The following is a 20,221-nucleotide window of genomic DNA, read 5'->3' on the forward strand; positions in this document are numbered from 1 at the left end:
CCAGAGGGCTATGGAACGAAAAATGGTAGGGGTAACATTAAGAGATAGAAAGCGTGCAGAGTGGGTCAGAGAAATAACTCAAGTTACCGACATTCTAGTAGAAATTAAGAAGAAGAAATGGACATGGGCAGGACATGTAGTGCGAAGAGAGGATAACCGATGGTCGCTGAGGGTAACAAATTGGATTCCAAGGGAAGGAAAGCGTGGCAGGGGGCGGCAGAAAGTTAGGTGGGTGGATGAGATTAAGAAGTTCGCAGGGGTCAAGTGGATGCAGCTAGCACAGGACCGGGTTAAGAGGAGAAATATGGGAGAGGCCTTTGCCCTGCAGTGGGTATAGTTAGGCTGATGATGATGATGATGATATGATTGTGTGTCTTCGCTATAGATATGTGTAACCCTACAAGTTGTATCCAAAGCCGAGCCGTGATGCAAGCCGATGTCGCACAGGATCCTCATGATCCCGGATGTGCCTGCTGACCACCTTCCCTATACTGCCGTCTTTTCTTTTCACAATAACATTGATTTGACATAACTCGAAGTTTCGTTCATAGACACTCTGTATCGAAATTTGAATAATTGTTGAAATTTAATTCTTTTGTCGGATATGACGATGCCTAACCTTTCTTTTAATTGAAAATCTTTATGCACTAGCTTCTCTGCTATTCCGTAAATTGGCAGCCCGAATGCTGAGCATACACGCGCTGTAGAAGACTCTAAAGAAGAATAGCACGTGCAAGAGAAAGCGTGTCAGAAGAAGAAGAGTCACAGGTCACGTTGCACGCGCTGTCCACTGCTCCGTGATCGTCCGCACGCTGGGCCTTCCTTGCCTTTCGCTTTTCTTCTGGGTTTCACAGGAGCCCTATAGTCTGGATACTTCGGCCCCGCAGTCTTCCATCCTCGCCTGGACACACGTGGCCTGCTGCCGTCATGACGGAAAGCGAGGAGGAAAGCGACGGCAGCGAGGTAGGTCTCGCCTTCGTGGGAGAATCTGAGCATATATTCATAGGATGGCGCCACTATTTTACAATACTTTAAGGCTTTCGGTCATGCGAAAGGAAATTGATGATACGCTTAGTTCTAAGTGGCAAACCCGGCAGCATGCACGATCGGTATGAAATCGAAATATGCTGGCTTGAAAACTATTCGCTTCGAGATAATAGATAGATATGCTTGGTTGTCTTTATCCTTCACCCGCTGATATTAGCAAGGTATAGCAGTTTGACGGTGGCGACCAATTTTCATTTCCAGCAGTCCTTTCTCAGAACGGCCATGTGCGCACACAATGAAGGACGTTCAGCGCTAAAAGTTGATGCGCATTCGTGACTGTGAGGTTGGAGTAAAACTTGCTTTGTAGTTGGTACCACGATAACTCAGGCACGGAATTTCGGCCCGTAGTGTTGACCGAGATTTTGACGAGAGGAGGGGGAGGGTGCCAAGCGCAGCTATCTCCTCGCATCACTAAAGATAAAGGGCCACTAGGTGGTTGTTTATCGAAGAACGCTTTGCGGTAAGCAAACTGCTCTAATTGGAGCATACTGCATTTGCGCAGGCGACGACGCAACTAGGCTTTCAAAGCCGCGCGCACAAGCTGGCCACGCTGTTCATCATGACGGCTGGCAGCGCCAACGCCACTCGCTTTCCCGAGATGTCCATCGCTCACGGCGGAGGTGCGTTTCCTCATTATCTCGGCAAGGACTATCAAGTGTTCATTTAGTAAGAAGAAGAGGCGGTTAGTATACTTAAGAGATTCTAAACGTTGCTCTTGCAGTAGAAAAGTACCCTTAATCACAACACAAGTAGCGCGTCCAGTCTGATTGTTCGGGTGGTTGATTTTATGCTGGCCTCCACTGAGGCAACCCCTGTAGTAAGAAGATGCACAGCGAACCACTCGGTAATAGCCGTAAGGCACCCTAGTTTTCTGCAGGAGGACCATAGCAAGTTTCACGACAACTAAGGGGACCTATTAAGAAAACAATCTATTTAGTTAACTCAAAAGAACGCGGGACCCATTCCAAAGCATTGAAGAAAACATTTTTCAGTCTCTAATGGAACGCTGGCCTCAAACGGCTTCGCTGCAAAGGCTCAGTGACGCCAATATTCGTTTCTATGCAAAGATTGCCATACTGGAAACTCAAGAGCCACGGATAAATTTCTCCTTTTAAATTCATATGACCGCTACCATCTCTGGTGCCTAGTTTCACTAGCTCATGCACAGTAGCTGGTCCACTTCTCAGCACCGTTGTTGTTCTTGTGGCGTTCCCATCAGCGTCGAATTCATTAGCGACTTCATTACGGAAAATTGTTCTGTCTGCAGTTCCGTTCATGCTGGCCTACTTGACGCTGCTGTGCGCCGTGGCGATGCCCGTCATGTACCTCGAGAGTAGTCTGGCCCAGTTCTCCGAAGATGGCAATCGGGGCATCTTTGGCGCCGTTCCACTCTTCATAGGTTCGTCGCTGCCAACGGACATTATCAGAACTTTTGGTGTGGACTGTTTGGTTATCCATATTGATAGACTGGTTTTGTTTTTCCTATTTACCGGCGTGTTTAGGCACCAAATGCAGGCATTTGCAGTTGCTTTTTAGTATCCATTACACTATAGTCTGGTACTTAAGTCGGGTACCTATACCCGCCGGGGCGGCGCAGTGGTTACGGCGCTCGACTACTGTTCCCAAAGGTGCGGGATCGAATCCCGGCCTCGGCGGCCGCTCTTCGAGGAAGGCAAAAAGCAAGGCTCCCGTGTGCTGTGCGATGTCAGGGCACGATAAAGAACCCCAAGTGGTCGAAATTTCCACAGTCCTCAACTACGGCGTCTCTCCTAACCTGAGTCGCTTTGGGACGTAAACTCCACAAACCAAACCAGAGTGAGATATAACCCGACATCGACGCGGCAAAAGGAATTCAAAGCAGCTACTTCACACAACGTCGTTTCCTAACTGCCCTGACTTTGCGGTCAAGCGCACTAGACTTGGTGAGGAGGGGACCACAGATGCAAGCAGACTGAGTGAGGGTCACACTTCGATGCTGTTCGGCAGGAAGCCTCCTTTACAATGCACTTGCCGCTGAGTTCCTGATCTACGCGTGTTCGATTCTGACTGGAACATTCACTAGCAGTTACCACGTCTGGAACGACGAAAGAGGAGGTGCCATTCTCTCAGAAGCATGTTGTCGATTCCATTGCTGAAGTGCGAACATGCATAGGTATCACTGAAATGCAACAACAATATGTGTTTATTGATCACATGTATGGCCGCCTAATCTTCCGTCGTGGCGTTCAGGAAGCGTGCACGACGTCAACAGAGCGTACTCCACAATGATTAAAAATAAAAGCTACACAGTGCCTTTTCTGAAACGGCTTCAAGCGAATCACGGTTCTCCCAGCAGGTTGAGGTGTGGGATGAATAGTGGACGAAAGGGAGCGCGATACGAATGCTTGCCAAATGTGGGCCCTCTAAGTTCCAATTTCCTTCGCGTGCGTATAGAAGATATGCACCCAGAAAAGGGGAAATGCTGTCTTATACTGTGCCTGACAGAATCACTAGACCGAAGCGTCCGAAAGACTTCGATAATGGCAGCTGGTCTCCGCGCCCGCAGGCCTGGGCTACACTATGAGCCTGTGCGCGGTGGTGCACATCTTGGGCGACTCGGTGCTGCTGTCCAAGCACCTGCTCCACCTGGTGTCCTGGCTGCGCAACCTTTCGTGGACTGGCTGCCCCGCCGGGGAGATATTGGCCAGCGACAGTGCATGCTACGCCGCCCCGGCGGTGAGCGCATGTGCACGCGTTACCGCCTACTGTGAGTGGAGACTGATAACGTGAAAGTTTGTCTAAAGCTCCCGACCCACTTAGCGCGCATGGAGTATACAGAAGTTAACTGGTGATGTAGTCGGCTTCCTCTTCTGCTTATATGCCCCTTCTCTGTTTCTTTCCTTTGATCCTATATTTCTTCTATATACTAGGACGTAGTTAAGGTGCGATGCATTCTCCTTCACTATCCTTTCGAAGCTGGGAGCGTCGAAAATCGGTTAAAATTCTACCCCAATTCCCTATTAACTCTAAAATAACTACTACAGCAGCTAGTCCTGTCACTGTAACTACATGCAATTAACGTTATGCATCGCTGCATGCAACCTCACTAAAAAAGTATTATGCATATGCTTAGGTAAAAGAACAGAGCTATGAGAAAAAAAATATCCCGATATGTTCTAGGTTTGTCAAAAGGAACAGCGCGAAAGGACCAGGACGATGAAAGAAACGTGATGCACGAAGCGCTTTCAACGGAATTTAAATGCGAAAAAAACGTTCGTTTATAAAAGCTCTAAAACCAGCACTCGCAAGCGCAGAAAACCTAAAAGAAAGTAAAAGAAGAATTTTATTTAGCAAAGTAGGCGTGATAAATTAGAACGTGACAGAGGGCTCGGCGACGAACGGTATGTGCGATCAAGCCATCAGACACGCTTTAGGTGTTTCGTAATAAGCTGATTTTTGTCCCTCTGTCACACGCCGGTGCACCTCAGGTCTAGTGAGCACATGGTGTCAGTTTCTTTTACCGCAGTCGTGACATTGAGTGACAAGATTTCATATGAGGTAGCTTTGGACTCCAGCTACCTGTCGTTGTCGAGGCTGTCGGGCACGCTGAGGCACCTTCCCGTCTCAAGTTTTCGACACGACAGTGGTACAGAGTTCTTGTCCGCCATGACGCTATCCGTAGACTGCGTTTACAAATCAGACTCCTGTACTGAGCCTGGACACGTCCAGCTTTTTTCTGATCACAGCAAAAATTTGACCGATGTATCCAGAAGTCGCCTTGTTTATTGAGTGTCACACCTCTGTCTTCTCTTGGTTTCTCCGGGGTTTTTTTGTTTGTTTGTTTTTTGTTTAGCTTCCTGCGCCTGTTTGCGCAAGTTTTATAAGCTTATAAACACGATCCTTTCATATGGAAGTCCAGTTGATAAGTGGCGCTTCGTGTGTCATTCTTTCTCATCCTGTTCACGTCTAGCGCTTTTCGTTACACTGAGCTCTTCAGACTTGGGGCACAGCGGCAGAGGTTGGAGCATTGAATGACCTAAACCCTTATTAAAAATGCTAGGTATAGCAGCCTGCGTTGAAGTAATTCAGAGCTTGACTCTGTGCACACAGACCTACTGATAGGGCAAGGTACTCACTCGCAGCCGCTGTGTAGCAACGTACGCTCGAGAATGGCAGAATTGTTTCGCCGAGAGCAGCTCGACCAGGGGCTACCAATATCCGGTGACGATGGCCTGGTGGTCGTGGTGCCCGTTAGAGACTACCACGAAGAAGCCGCTGGCTGCATACCAGGCGTCTACGACCCTGTGCACCAGTCACAGCCGTGAGTGAAAAATCTTCGCCATTTTATGCGGTGTCAAAATTCGCGCACTTCCGAAGAGTTCCGCCCACTGAGCGCAGGACACAGTCATATGCACACTATAGACATACGGAGACTACACGTCTCTCTTCTTTTTTTGTTTAGTAACCTGCACCTCGTAGTCAGTAACTTCCTACGCTTTCTTTTAAGCTATTCTATGATTGACCAGAAAGTACTTCCACCCAGAGCGGGATACAAAAGCGATTGAAGATGCTGTTTGAACATGGCAATGATACAACTGGTGTTAAGATAAAATGGTCGTTGACAGAGCATGTTTTACGGAGTACAGTCAGCGTGATTCCTTGTCGTAACATAGGAGATTGCAGGAGAAGACTTGGCTGGGCGCGCAAGAGACTGGGAACGCTGCGGAGCAGGCGCCACATCTAGCAGAAAACTTTTTTAATTGAACATCCATTAGAGAGGATTTTTCCTCGACAAGACGTAGCCGGGCTAATTATGGTAACACATTAACGTGAAATTAACACACGCTGTCTTCGCGAAGAATCATCACGAAACTCTAAAGCGGCAAATACAATCCGGCACCATTTCATCATGCTGTACACATACCGTTGCGGGAGCATACATGAGCGGCGGACGCGAGGCAAGTGTTGGCTGCGGCACAGAAGGCCGGTCTTTGCGCTCCAGGTTTTTGGCGCTCATTTCGTTACCCACGCTACTCAGAGGTGATCCTTTTTAAGTCGAAAGCTTAACAGCTCATGAGTGGTGTCCGCAGAAACTGTGCGCGAGAGCTGTCCGCGAGATTTCGCGGGATATCGGTAGGGTTCTGGTATATAGTAGGACGTAGTGATAGACAATGTTCTTTCGCTTTCCCTGCCTTTTCTCCGTCTAACCATCTTTCCCCTCCCTCTGTCAGCTTCTCTCCTTCTCCTCTTTTAACTCCCTCACTCTCACTGTCTCTCTCTAGAAAGAGTAGAGAAAGGAAATCTCCCTTTCCAGAGAGTCTCTCTCTGCTCTATCTATCTCTTTAGAAAGAGAAAGTAGAAAGTGAGACGGGGGAATCTAGAGAGAGGCGTCATATTTAACTTTTCAATCTCTCTTGAGTAAGCTTCGATAATGAAGAAGGGAGCCACTCTCAGAGAGAGAGAGAGAGAGAACCTCTCCTTCTTTCTTTCTCGAGCATCAGGAGCGTTCCAAGGATCGCAGCACGGTGGTCAAAATGTTTTCGCCTTGAGGCACAACCTAGGGGACTGAAGTTCTCCCCTGAAATTTTGAAGTGAAATCTTCACTACACCATGTAAAGCCATGGTCACTGGAGCGGGCGGAGGTCACAAGTACGCATACGCCGTTGCCATGACGACCGGTTGCGCTGAGCCTCAGACGTGCGCTGCGAGAGCCGCCGCTCTTCCCGCGTCGCCGCGAGGAACCTCATTGCTATCCTCGCAACTCACTGCTGCTGAGAAAAGTCGCGGCACGTGCGCTCGCTTGACAAATTCATAATGGATAAAGAAGAGAATTGCAAGCGTACCGATGTGTAAATAAAAACCTTTAAAATCTGTAAGCATGAATAGGTACGCAGCGGTGGAGTAGCGGTATAACATCCGCCTCGCATGCAAGAAGACCGTGGCTCAAATCCTGGTACCGCGCAATTCTCCACCAGATCAAAAAAAAATCCGTTTGCCGATGGAATTGCATAAACAGGTTTGGGGTGCGACCTGAGGCCGGTGAACACCTCCGACAAAGCACTCGCTCACCAGAATAGATGCTGGCCACCCAGGTGTAGTAATTGGCCGTCGCCGGATCAACTGACCACGGCGGTGGTCAGACCTATGACGCAGCAGGGGGTGCTAAGAATTTCTGGCCCGCTGGAAGGCCTCCATTTGAAACTGACCTTGGCAACGTTTACCGCTAGAACCCTAACTAGTGAAGCTAGTTTAGCAGTGCTGGTAGATGAACTAGAGGGTGTGCAATGGGATATCATAGGCCTTAGTGAGGCTAAGAGGCCGAATGAGGCATATATATTGTACTTAAAGACGGGCATGTGCTGTGTTATCGTGGTTTACCTGAGAGGTGAGAACTGGGAGTAGGTTTCCTTGTCAATAAGTATATAGCTGGTAATATAGATGAATTCCATAGAATTATTTAGAGGGTATCAGGCTTCGTAATTATAGGCTTAATAAGCTTCATAAACTGAAGATTTTACAGGCCTACGCACCTAAATGTAGTCATTATGACCAGGCAGTTGAAAGATTCAACGAAGGTGTAGTATCGGCAATGCGGAAAGGAAGGACACAGTATATTGTGCTAATTGGCGACTTCATTGCCAAGGTAGCAGAAAAGCAGGCAGTAGACCAGGCTGTGGGTGGCTATGTGATTTGTTCTAAGAATAGCAGGGAAAGTTACGGGTTGAGTTTGCAGACCGAAATAACTTAAGAATCATCAATACCTTCGTCAGCAAACGGAAGAACAGAAAGGGGAAATGAAAAAATCCTAACGAGTAGACTAAAAATGAAATTGCACTCATACTGTGTTCTAATCCCGCCCTTATGCAGGATGTAGAGGTAATCGGGAAAGTGCGATGCAGTGACTGCAGGATGGTAAGGTCTCGAATTAGTCTAAATACAAAGAAGCAACGAAGCATATTAGTAAGACAGAAGTTCATCAACTAATTAGCGGGGAAGGGGAGGTCAGAAGAGTTCAGGATCTCGCTACAGAAGAGATATTCAGCTCTAACCGGGGATGACGACATGAACCTAGAAAAAGTTAATAATTTGGGGAGATATCATTACCGAGTGCCCTGTAGAAGTATATACGGGTTAGGATAGTTAAAAAGGACACCGGCACGCTTTCTGGCAGACGAAAAGTTTGATTACGAAGCACCAAAGTATGAAAACATCCAATCCAACAGACCAGATAGAATTGGCAGAGGTATCAAATCCAATCAATAAGCGCAAAGTGGCCGATACAAGGACGTATAACATGGAGAAAATTGAGCGCGCTGTAAAGAATGGGAGAAGCCTTAAAGCAGTGAAGAAATTGGGTATAGGCAATAATCAGATGTATGCGCTAAGAGACAAGGCAGGCGATGTCATCGTGAGTATGACAAGATAGTCAAAGTAGCCGAGGGGTTCTATGCAGATCTCTGCAGCAGCCAAAGAGGTCAGGACGAAAATGAGATTGGCAGAAGAGAAAAGCAGTCAGACGTTCCGCCAGGTACAAAGCACGAGGTTAAAAAAGCATTAGAAACTATGAAAAAAGGGAAAGCGCGGCTGGAGAGGATCAGGTAACTGTAGATTTGTTGAAGGACTGGGGGATATCGTGCTAGGAAAACTGGCCACCCTGTTTACGCAGTACCTGGTGTCATAGGTGATACCAGAACCATGGAAGAACGCGAACATTATCTTAAACCATAAGAAAGGGGACGCTAAGGACCTGAAAATTAGACCGATCAGCTTACTGTCTGGTATGTGTAATGTTTTACTAAGGTAATCGCTATTAAAATCAGCACACTCTTAGTCTGCAATGCAGCAAAAGATCAAGCAGGTTTTCGGAAAGGGTACTCTACTATCAATCAAAACAAGATAAGATAAATACGATAAATATTTATTTTCCATTGAACATGGTGGAGACGAGGTAAAAAGCCGTTTTTCGCAGCTTGACTGGACCTGGCCCTCTACAAACAGCAGCGTGTTACGCTTTACAAAATACCCAGCCACAACCTAATATACAGCGCGAAAGTGTGTGGGCACAACGTATCAAAGACACTTTCTAATGATGCCAAAGATAACGCAGGAAGTACGATGCACAGAGGAAATTAAAAAAAAATGAAAATTCTACTCATCTATACATAACATGACAGCTCTCAAAGGGATGGTACAGAAAATAAGTTTATGACACTAAGAAACATGATATAAAAGGAAAATTTAATGAGCATTGTAGTTTTTTCGGAAAAACACAAATGTATCTTAACAAACAGGTGGTCAGGCATGATTAAAATTCAATTGAAATGGTTGACAACAGTAATTTGTGTATCTAGGGTCATTTAAGTTAGAACGCACCCCTCTTCACAAAAGTATCTTTAGGCGTTTCAGGCTCAGCTCGAAGATGTGAATGTTATTTTTTAGGTACAAGTTTAATAAGTGAGGGATATTACAACGTACAGTTTGCATAGCGAAATTTGTGCGGTAGGGATGGATCTTCCAGTGTTCCGGATTTCGCGTGTCATGACGGGAGGTTTCTTTGATGGAAAGGTCTGCTAAGCTCGCTAGAATATTACTGTTGGCTTTGCGTTCTTTTATCAGTGTTGCACATAAATTAAAGTTTTACATATCTTCTATTCGTATTAATGCCAGCTTTAGAAAAAAATCATCAGCGTTGGAATCATATACGGCGAGTATGTCATGACTCTAATAATTTTACGTTTTAGCCTGGCAAGCTTTTGTATATTGTTATTTGTAGTCGTTCCCCAGACCATAACGCAGTAGCTTATGTGGGATAAGAAAAGGGAATTGTACAGAAAGAACAGTGTGTGTTTTGGGAGAAAATCTCTGTGTTTGTAAAGAACGTCTATCACTGACGCAAGTTTCGACAATACACAATCCACATGCTTGTCCCAAGACATATTTTCTGAAAATACAACTCCCAGAGTTTTAAATTCGGTAACGATTTCTAGGTTGTTGTTGTTGTTTAGGGTAAGTGCCAGATCTGGTGTAACATGCTTTCCTTTGGAACGAAAGATAATAGCTTCTGTTTTTGAGTGATTAACTAATAAATAGCTGTTATCAGCCCATGCGCCCAGTTTAGAGTGATTAACTAATAAATAGTTATCAGCCCATGCACCCAGTTTAGATAACAACGAATTACCTAAAGAAAACAGTTCTTCGCAAGTATCAGCAGTGCGAAAAATACTTGTATCATCGGCGTAGAATACAAACTTAGCCCTATCATCGATGCTAACAGTGTCATTCAAATCTATGTTGAATAAGAAAGGTCCCATAATGCTACCTTGGGAAACCCCAAAGTGTACCTGTGCTTTATACGAAAAAAAAAAAACGTTGACATCAACATACTGAAAACGTTCTGAAAGATATGATTTAATAAGATCAAGTGATTTACCACGAACACCATAAGATGCTAATTTTCCAAAAAATATATTTCGGTTCAAATAGTCAAAGGCCTTGGTGAAATCTATAAAGATACCTAGTACAAACTTCTTGATTTTCATATTTCTTAGTATGTATTCCTTCTGGTCCAAGAGGGCGAGTTGTGTGGAGCGAAATTTCCGGAATCCATACTGAGCATCAGTAATGAAGGCGTGTTTTTCAAAGTAGGATTGAAAACGCACAAGAATTAGCTTTTCAAGTCCCTTAGAAAATACCGGTAAGATCGAAGCCGGGCGATAATTATTTAGCCTATTTCGAACACCTTTTTTGTATATGGGTTTAACTTTTGCTAATTGCATATCTTGAGGAAAGGTACCAGAGCTGATACATAGGTTAAATATGTAAGCCAAAACTGGAGAGATAATGTCCAGTACAAACTTTGCTGGTTTTATTTGAATTCCCTCTGCGTCACACGTACTTGAATTTTTTAGGTGCATAAATGTCGCATACACTTCGTTAGCGTTAGTGGGAGAAAGAAATAAACTACTAGATGACATCGTGCTAATTGAATAGTCAGTGCTATGTCTCAGACAAGGCACTAGAAGATTTATGAAATGGTCGTTAAAGAAATCAGCTAAAGAAGTGCCGTGTACTATTTCACCGTTTATAGTAAGCTCTTCAAAAGAAGCTGGTGTGGATGACCGGCCATGGACTTCATTAAGCCTTCTCCACGTAAGCTTGCTGTCGCCTTTAACTGCACTGAACTTGTTTTCTAGATAATACGCTTTATTTTTCCTAATTTCTTTGTTTAGACAGTTTCGATATTTCTTGAACTTTTGAAGCAATGCAGGATCCCGAGTCTTTAAAAACCTACTGAATAAGTCGTTCTTGACTTTAATTTTCGCCAACAGCTGTTTGGTTATCCAAGGCTTCCTAATATTTTTAGAACGCCGAAATGTTTTGAAAGGGAAGTGCTTCGTGTACAACTGCGTAAACTTCTGCAGAAATAACTGATACGCAGCGTTGGCTTCCGAAGTTGCGAACACGTCGGACCAGTCGACGACTGCCATATCATTGTAGAATCTTCTTAGCTGGGAGGGCAGAATTGGTTGATGTGTGATTTGACGGGGCGGCAGCTGATGTACTCCATGAAGCTTGGCGCAGAGAAATATGGGTAGGTGGTCCCTGAGACCATACGACAAGACTCCAGCCTTAACTTGACTAGGATTATAGTTGGTAATAAAAAGATCAATCAAAGTAGAAGATGTTGGAGTAACCCGAGTTGGTGAACTAACAGTATTGTGCATAGAGTATACATCTAGCATTAGCTCATTTACTGAAGTGGTAGGTATAAGCATATTGATATTGAAATCTCCGCCACAGATAAAACCAAAGTTGTTTTCATTAGTTAATCTAAGCAAGGCTTCGAAGAGTTCAAAGAACGTCCGCAGGTTACCATCTGGTGGCCGGTAAACTGCAGCGAAAACAATTTTGTTAGAAAATATAGACAGCACTTCGAATCTACGTCAGATTTTACTAGCATGGAAATTCCTCTTCCTATCCCATATTTACGATTAAGGTTACAGACAGTGTAATCAGGTATGTTGCAACAATCATTTTCATTTTCGTACTAAGTTTCAGTTAACATTATTATGCTAAAATCAACATTGAGCTCGCTCAATAAAGTCTCTGGGCTGTTGGTTTTATTTCTAGCGGACTGCATATTAGCATGGAACACTTTAATAGAGTTTGCAAAACAAGATCCAATGAAGTCATTAATACTGTTAGATTTTATGTATTCCTCTCGATCCATAAAAGATGGCAAATTAAGTTTCACCGACGTCGACACTCTCAAGAGCGCTCAAAGACCGAATACGCCAAGCTGTTTCCCCATCCGCTCGCCGAACATGGATGCGACCGTTCCTATGCCAGACGTATTTGAAATCATTGGCTTTAGCCCATTTCTTCGCCTCAAAAAGCAGATTCTTTGACATCTTGGTGAGGTTTTCTTGAATATGGATGGAAGATGTGAAATCCGTAGGTCGTGTCTCTTCTGAAACCACTGTTCTCTTGTTTGTTGCTTTGAAAATCGAGCAATAATACCTGGTGTCTTTCCAGTTTTAGCCGGAATGCGATGAATGGCGAGGATGTCATCATGGCACAAAACAGGGACTTTGAGTATTTTAGCTACTTCATTTACCTTTTCAGCTAAGTCTTCATCATCTGCTTGACGAATGCCATGGAGCTCTAAATTTTGATTACGCCTTTTCCATTCCAGGTCGTTTAGTTGCTCTTTAACAGTGTTCAGCTCAGACTCCTCCCGAAGTTCAAGGGACTGCATCCTTCTTTTCAGTCCTTTAATTTCGGTTTCATGCCGTGTCATTTTGGATAAGACCTTGTCATATATTTCAGACATAAGCTGCACAGCCGATTCAATGTTTTCTACTGTGTTTTTCAGTCCAAAGAGTTCAGAAAGCTTGGACTGAATGTCTGCCAAAATGACGGCAATGCCGGAAGCTTCACCATTATCCCTCTCAGGCACATGACTTCATGACTTCCGGAAGAGCTGGCTTGGGCTTGTCTGGATGTGCCACGAGTTTTACCCGTGCGGCATCGCAGTGCTTTTTTGTTGTTTCTCTCATTGAAAAGAACTGGCTGTCTGGAATCCCGGAACATTTTCCCGTGTGATACACAAAATGGCATTCATTACATTTCAGGCTGGGATTATCACCAACGTCTGAACCACATACCAAGCATTGCAAGTTATCTTCATTCATGTTAACAGAACGAAGTTATTTGGCAGCAGCGGGGATTGCCATTGGTCCAGCAATGAAACTAGATAAACAAGACTAACCTGCAAACGTTCAGAGCAGCGGTTACTATCAAAAAGGTGATAGAAAAATGCTCGGAATATAACCAGCTCTTATACTAGCATTCATTGATCACGAAAAAGCGTTTGACTCAGCAGAAATCTCGGCGGTCATGCAGGCATCGGGCAATCAGGGTGTAGACGTGCCGTATGTGAAAGTACTGCAAGATATGCACAGCAACCATAGTTCTGCATAAAGAAAGTAACGACATTCCTATATAGAAATGTGTTAGGCAAGGAGACAGATCTCCCCAATACAATTCACACATTGCTTCAGTATTCAGATACCTGGAATAGGAGCAGTTTGGGATTAGGGTAATGAGAATAACTCGAGTGATCTGCGATTCGCTGACGTTGCCTTGCTTAGTAACTCATGGGGTGAACTACAAATAATGATAGATGAGCAAGACAGGCAAAGTAGAAAGGTAGGCTTTAAAATCAATATGCATAAGACTAAGGTAATGTTCAACAGCCTCGGGAAGGAACGGCAGTTTACGTTAGGTAGTGAAGCATTGGAAGTAGTAGGCGAATATGTCTACTTAGGACAGGTAGTAAGAACAGATCCGGACGAAGAAAAGGAAATAACAAGAATAACATTGGGATGGAGAGCATTTGGTAAGAACTCGCAGATTTCGACTAGCAGCTTGCCGGTATCACTCAAAAGGAATGTATACAATAGTTGCATTATACCTGCACTCACCTATGGGGCTGAAACGTGGAGGCTAACCAAGAGGGTTCTACTTAAGTTGAGGACAATGCAGAGGGATATGGAACGTAAAATGATAGGGGTAGCTTTAAGAGATAGAAAACATGCAGAGTGTGTCAGAGAAATAATTCATGTTTGTGATATTCTAGTGGAAATCAAGAAGAAATGTCATGGGCAGGACATATACTGCGAAGAGAGGATAACCGATGGTCGCTTATGTTAACAAACTGGATTCCAAGGGAAGGAAAGCGTAGGAGGGGGCGGCAGCTAGATAGGTAGGCGTATGATTTTAAGAAGTTCCCAGTGGCCACGTGAATGCAGTTAGCACAGGACCGGTGCCATTGGAGGAATATGGGAGAGGCCGTCGCCCTGCAGTGGGTATAGTGAGGCTGATGATGACAATGAACCGTGCGTAATGAAGCTTTCGGTTACAAACTACGTTTAATCAAGCTGAGCCATCGGCAATTTTTTGTGTGGATCGCAGGCGCCGTGCCGGAGCTTCCTGGGACGCGGGATCCTTCGATGAGATCCGGGTGCAGCCGCTGCTCTCGCTGGCCGCTGTGTGGGTGCTGGTCTTCGCGTTCGCTCACCACGGACTCTGCAGTGCCAAGCGCGTAAGTGAAATAAGTTTGAGGCGAACAGGGCGGCCACATGTTATGAGATGTTGAAGGCGGAGTATCTAAATCGGGGAACGAATGAAGGAAGGACTCAATGCACCAAAATTAAGGTGACCCATTTGTACGTGCGTGCGAGCGTGTGGGGGGAGGGGGGCTCTCGATTTCACCCTTTTAGTGTGCTCCGATGTATCACACTCAGCAGGCCATTGGCGCTTCCGATTAGAAGTCGGCTGCATGGGCCTGGATTCAATCTCTCAAGGAGATAGAGAGATGAAAATAACATTTATTGGCACCCGTCAAAAGGTTGGCGAGGATACGAGGCGCAGCTCTGTCCCAGCCATGTCCTCCCCCTCAGCCATCGACTTGGATTTCTTGGATCTGAGATCCGGCCAGGGAGAGACGCATGACTTCACGTTGCCCTTTTTTCGTCCTGCTTGAAAAGTAGTGCCTCCCAGGACTCATTTGTTCTGTCAGGGTCTCCAAATCTAGGACACTTCCATCTCTCAACTTTTTCTCACCAGTAGAACACGAAGCCATTGAGTCGACGAAATTGTTGCATTGCAACAGCTATCATCTGCGTGCCAAGCAACACAGACGAATATTTATGTGGTCGTCTTTGTCAGCAAGTAGCTATATGGCTGAGTTGCTTCAGAACCTCAACCATGACGCTGTTAACATTCTGCATACATTATGTCAGAAGATTTGGACAACCCTGCAGTGGCCTCAGGATTGGAGGAGGTCAGTTTACATCCCCATTCCAAAAAAAGGCAGTGCCAAAGATCGTTCCAACTACCGCACGATCGCGCTTATTTCGAATGCTAGCAAGGTGATGTTGAAAATCCTCCAAGGTAGGCTGCAGCAGTATGTGGATCGGGAACTTCCGGACGTGCAAGCTGGGTTTCACAAGGGCAGAGGAACTAGAGACCAGATTGCCAACCTTCGCTGGATCATGGAAAAAGCAAGAGAGTTCCAAAAACCCATCTACTTCTGCTTTATTGATTATGCGAAAGCGTTTGACTGCGTAGATCACAGCAGATTGTGGAAAGCTCTCCAAGTAATGGGAGTTCCTATTCACCTCATCTGTCTCCTCAGGAAACTGTATGAGGGGCAAGAGGCCACAGTCAGAAAGGGGCATGGTCTCACTTATTGGTTTCCGATTGAGAAAGGAGTGAGGCAAGGCTGCATACTGTCGTCCTGCCTATTTAACCTATATGCAGAGTGCATCATGAGAAAGGCCGGTCTGGACGAGTCTTCAGCCGGAGTGAAGATTGCTGGAAAACGTATCAACAACTTTAGATATGCGGATGATACCACTTCAATGGCAGAAAGCGAAGTGGAACTCAAGAGACTTCTGATGCGCGTACAAGAAGAGAGTGAGAAGTTTGGGCTTAAACTGAACATTACAAAGACAAAGATCATGGCGTCTTGCCCTATCAAGTCCTGGAGCATCAATGAACAAGAAGTGGAAGCTGTGACATTTTCTCTACTTGGGCTCCAAGATTACCTCGGAAGAAGACTGCAGCCATGAAATTAGGAGACGCCTGCTTCTGGGAAAGAGAGCAATGGTTAGCCTTGACCGCCTAGTAAAGAGCAGAGACATCAGTCTGCCAACCAAGATCCGTATAACTCGTGCTATGGTCTTTCCAGTTGTGATGTATGGATGCGAGAGTTGGACTGTGAAAAAGGCTGACTGCCGAAGAAATGACGCGTTTGAATTGTAGTGCTGGCGAAGACTCCTGAGTTGCTTGGACAGCCAGAAGATCAAATCAGTCGATATTGTTGACCATAAACCCTGACTGCTCATTGGAGGGTCAAATTCTAAATTAAAGCTCGCTACTTAGGTCATCTGATAAAAAGAGAGGAGTCACTGGAGAAAGATTTGATGTTAGGAAAGGTTGAGGGTTGCCGGAGAAGGGGTAGGCAGCGAACGCGAAGGTTAGATGGCATCCTCGAGGCACTGCAGGTGAAGTTATGTGATGTTAGGAAGATAGTGAGAGACCGGAAAGCGTGGCGTGACATGGTCCATACGGTCATGAAGAGTCGGACACGACTGAACGACTGAACTGAACTGAACTGAAGCTATATGTCCTCCCATGCTACATAGTTTGAAACTCACGTCATCTTATTTCATAATGTTCACTCTTATCGTTTACTCAATTACGACTGAACGTAGCTCATTCGAGAATCAACTCATTCGTCCCTCCCCTTTCTGAAGCTTTCAATTCACCACTTCTATAGGGGGTGTTTCTGCAAAATGTCAGCTTCTAACAAAAATGGCATCGCGCTGTACAGTGGTTGGAGTTTATCCCGGTTAAACCAAGTCGTCTCGTCCAGGCCAGTCTGCATATAATAACTCTAATGTGCTAATCAACAAAAAATCACTTTATTGGTCTAGTTTTACAGCAACGTTTTTATTTTGTCCTTCGAGACATCTTTAAAATGCCTTTTTGTTCGAGCTGAAAGCACACGAGATTAAAATCTGTTCATGTAACTGCGCGGTTTGTACCTACGACGTTGGCACATCCAAACAAGCCGGGAATGAAGAAACAATGTACTCAATTCCTGTAAGGCAAGCAATGCTTCTTTGTGTGACTCGTGATCTTACATCCGGAAAGAAAATCCTTCACATCGCTGTTTTCCGCTATAATGGAGACAAATTCTTTCTGTTCAACATTTTGTGGTTACATTTCAGCATCTGTAATTGCCTGTACTATGGCGCCAATATTAATTGCGGATTTTTCTCTGTGACCAGTGATCTTTTCATCGATGGCAGCCTTGTGTCACCGCGACTTCCGATCGGCGCACCTTTGAGGGTGTCATCATCGCGATGCAGAAATTGCATTGTCACGCGATAATCACAAACGCTGTGTGATATCATTTAAGCGACATTCAAAATTTAGTAAAGTACATTTAGTTAAAGTTTAGCGCCATAGCTAATATTACAGTGTTTGCGAAATGTTAGCTTAGCGTTTCATATATGTTTCCTAACCCGTCTAAAACTAAACACACCACAGTCGAGTTGTAGCACCTAACCAGTTTTATCGCACTAGGTTGTAGATAACTTGTAAACCTTTTTGATGGGACTTATTCTGACGGAACTCCAAGGTATCAAAGCCGAAGTAGCCGGTTCAATTCGGGCCGTAGCAACCGCACTTCGATTGAAGTGAAACGCAATTGGACGCCTCAAGCGGTCGAGTCGATCAGTAGCTTTCATAACTCGAGTCGCCCCAGTCAGTTAACCTCGATGAACCAAAGCAAACCACACAACTAGACGTAATCTGTCCAGCAAATTTCACAATTTTTTAGATTCACCCGCAAATCCTGAATAATCTGTCTTCCTAGATAACGCGACGTGCAAAAGTTTCATACATGCTACCATGCCTAAAGGCATAGAGACATGTGGGCCTTTATTATCATCCAGATGAAAGGGGGCTTCGAATTTTATTGTCGTTGTTGTGGCTGTAGGAACACGGAAAAGAAAACGCACGGGCCTGCTACTGGCTCCGGAGCTGAGCCACCTCCACTGCCTCGTGCGCACAGAAGAGAGAAAGTAATGAAGGAAGAAAAAGAAGTGGGAGAGAACGATTGAACCTCACGTTGTTAATGCCATGTGCCCATACGCTGCCAGATGCATGAATATGCGCGGAGATGAAGAAAACGAAGACGGAATGGAATGATACATATAATGTGTTCCATCCAGTAAAAAAGCTTCAGTGCATAAGCCGTATGCAGCGTATATACATACTGACACAATCTCCTCTTGTGCCCTGTACCGCAGTTCTTCTACGCTATGGTCTTCCTTCACCTGGTGACCACAGCGATACTCCTAGTACGCGGAGCATCCCTACCTGGAAGCCTGAACGGACTCTGCATGTTATTCTACGCCGACTGGGGCAGCGTAGTGGACGTGCAGGTGAGCGATAGCGCTTTAACAGCGTTCAATACCTAGTATTGATTAACCCACTTCCTCAGCGCAGCTCTCTCCTGTGATATACCAGCCCTGTTAGTTTACAACGCAGTCATATTGGTTACAGATGTTTGTGGTCTGCACAACACTGTACACTTTATATGCCACATATGTCTAGAACGATGGCCGCTGGTTACGCCGCTTACATAACGCAAGATTCAGCAATAGCTTTTTGCTGTATTGAGTGCCCCGCTGCCGGTATTGTTGGGAGACGCCCTTTATGCGCAGTGCGTAAAATAAGAGCAGTACAGTGAAAAGCGCTGCTTACAACGAAATGTGACATTGCCTGTCGCACTCCGTTTCCTTTTCGCCTTACGCCAACGCCTCCTACGCAGCACAAAGAGGAAACGTCCTTTTAACAGCTTTCGTGAAAAAAAAGCCGACGAAGGTACAGCCGCGCTCAATATACGGTCTATAACTAACCGGGTGTAACGGACTCATGATTGCATGGATCGTGCTTCATAGGAAGATTTTTACTGGGAGGTAACTGCATAATTTTGGCCAAAACCAGACTCTCAGCACATTGAAAAATTTTGGACCGACCTGGTTTTTATTATGTATTCCTTGTTTAAAGCACGTAGAACGACTTGACCAGTAAATGAACAGTATGCTGCAAAGATCGTTTCTCTTCGCTCTTAGATGTGGACCAATGCCCTCTATGTGTGCCTTGAGAGCGTGGGCGTCATCGGATCCGTGTACCTTGGCGTCGCGAGGCTCAACGACTTCAAGAACGCCTACCAGGAGTGAGGATCGGACGCGTGATTTTACATTTCTCAGTAGCCAGTCATTCCCCTAAAACGTGCAAAGCTGTCAGATGTTGAATATGAAATATGTTGTCCTTTGTCAGAATATTAATAAACTTTGTCATCTGACGTCACTGACTCTTTGACACGAGAAATATGAGTGTTACGTGAGATGATGCGGTCGCGATCGAGTGTAATAGCAGTGAGCACATTGTTGAAAGGGTGATAAAAGATACCGGGCCTGGACACGAAGGACAATATTAAGCGCTTTTCGTTATATCATCTCTTTTGCGCAGCCTGCTTCAAATTCTCTAGAGGTATGATCGGCTGTTTCCTGGTCGCTAAGCGAACACGCTAAACGCGTCCTATGAGATTTCTTATCGCAAATAAACATTGGGAGCTGCCAACCCCGTGGTGCTTTCGTTCACGAATGAGCCTTGGTACAGCTACTAGGCGCGGCGCTGAGTCAGCTCTGGTACGCAGACGATGCACGAGCGAGTAATTACTCCCTTATAAAAGAATTAACAACATCAACTGTGAGATATTGTAATACGAAATCTCTAAATTCTTATACTCGATGCTCATCCGAACTGACATTTTATTCCCGTCAACAAAGTGTGTATTGCTAAGGCAACTCTTACTTTTGTCTTCGCATACTGAAGCAAATAAAAGGTCGCTTTATGGTGGAAAATAGATGCTAGTCATAATGTGCGAGTGCTTGCCAATGCGCTTCATCCCAATTTTATTTTTCTTGTTATTTCCTTTTCATGAACCAGATCTGCGGTTACTACCTGTCCTAAGTAGACATATTCGCCTACTACTTTAAGTACTTCACTACCTAATGTTAACTGATGTTCCTTCCCAAGGCTGTTTAAC

General features: G+C 45.0%; 3 protein-coding genes across 4 annotated transcripts in view; all 3 read left to right on the forward strand.

Annotated features, from left to right (window-relative positions):
* The window catches only part of LOC146188193 (sodium-dependent nutrient amino acid transporter 1-like), a 351,255-nt gene that overhangs the window by 323,966 nt on the left and 7,068 nt on the right, over positions 1–20,221 (forward strand). The gene's annotated exons all lie outside the window — the stretch shown is intronic.
* Positions 1,322–4,028, forward strand: LOC146188201 (sodium- and chloride-dependent neutral and basic amino acid transporter B(0+)-like). The gene is made up of 2 exons (XM_084603081.1): positions 1,322–2,446; positions 3,593–4,028. Exons 1-2 carry the CDS (start codon positions 2,323–2,325, stop codon positions 3,814–3,816), a joined length of 348 nt encoding a protein of 115 aa, XP_084459207.1. The 5' UTR covers positions 1,322–2,322; the 3' UTR covers positions 3,817–4,028.
* LOC146188202 (sodium- and chloride-dependent glycine transporter 1-like) lies at positions 5,112–19,349 on the forward strand. The gene is made up of 4 exons (XM_084603405.1): positions 5,112–5,347; positions 14,503–14,632; positions 18,414–18,548; positions 19,242–19,349. The coding sequence occupies exons 1-4, from the start codon at positions 5,196–5,198 to the stop codon at positions 19,347–19,349; spliced, it is 525 nt and encodes a 174-aa protein (XP_084459531.1). The 5' UTR covers positions 5,112–5,195.

The sequence above is a fragment of the Amblyomma maculatum genome, chromosome 5, assembly GCF_055883805.1.
Source record: "Amblyomma maculatum isolate TAMU_Amacu chromosome 5, ASM5588380v1, whole genome shotgun sequence".
NCBI lineage: Eukaryota > Metazoa > Arthropoda > Arachnida > Ixodida > Ixodidae > Amblyomma > Amblyomma maculatum.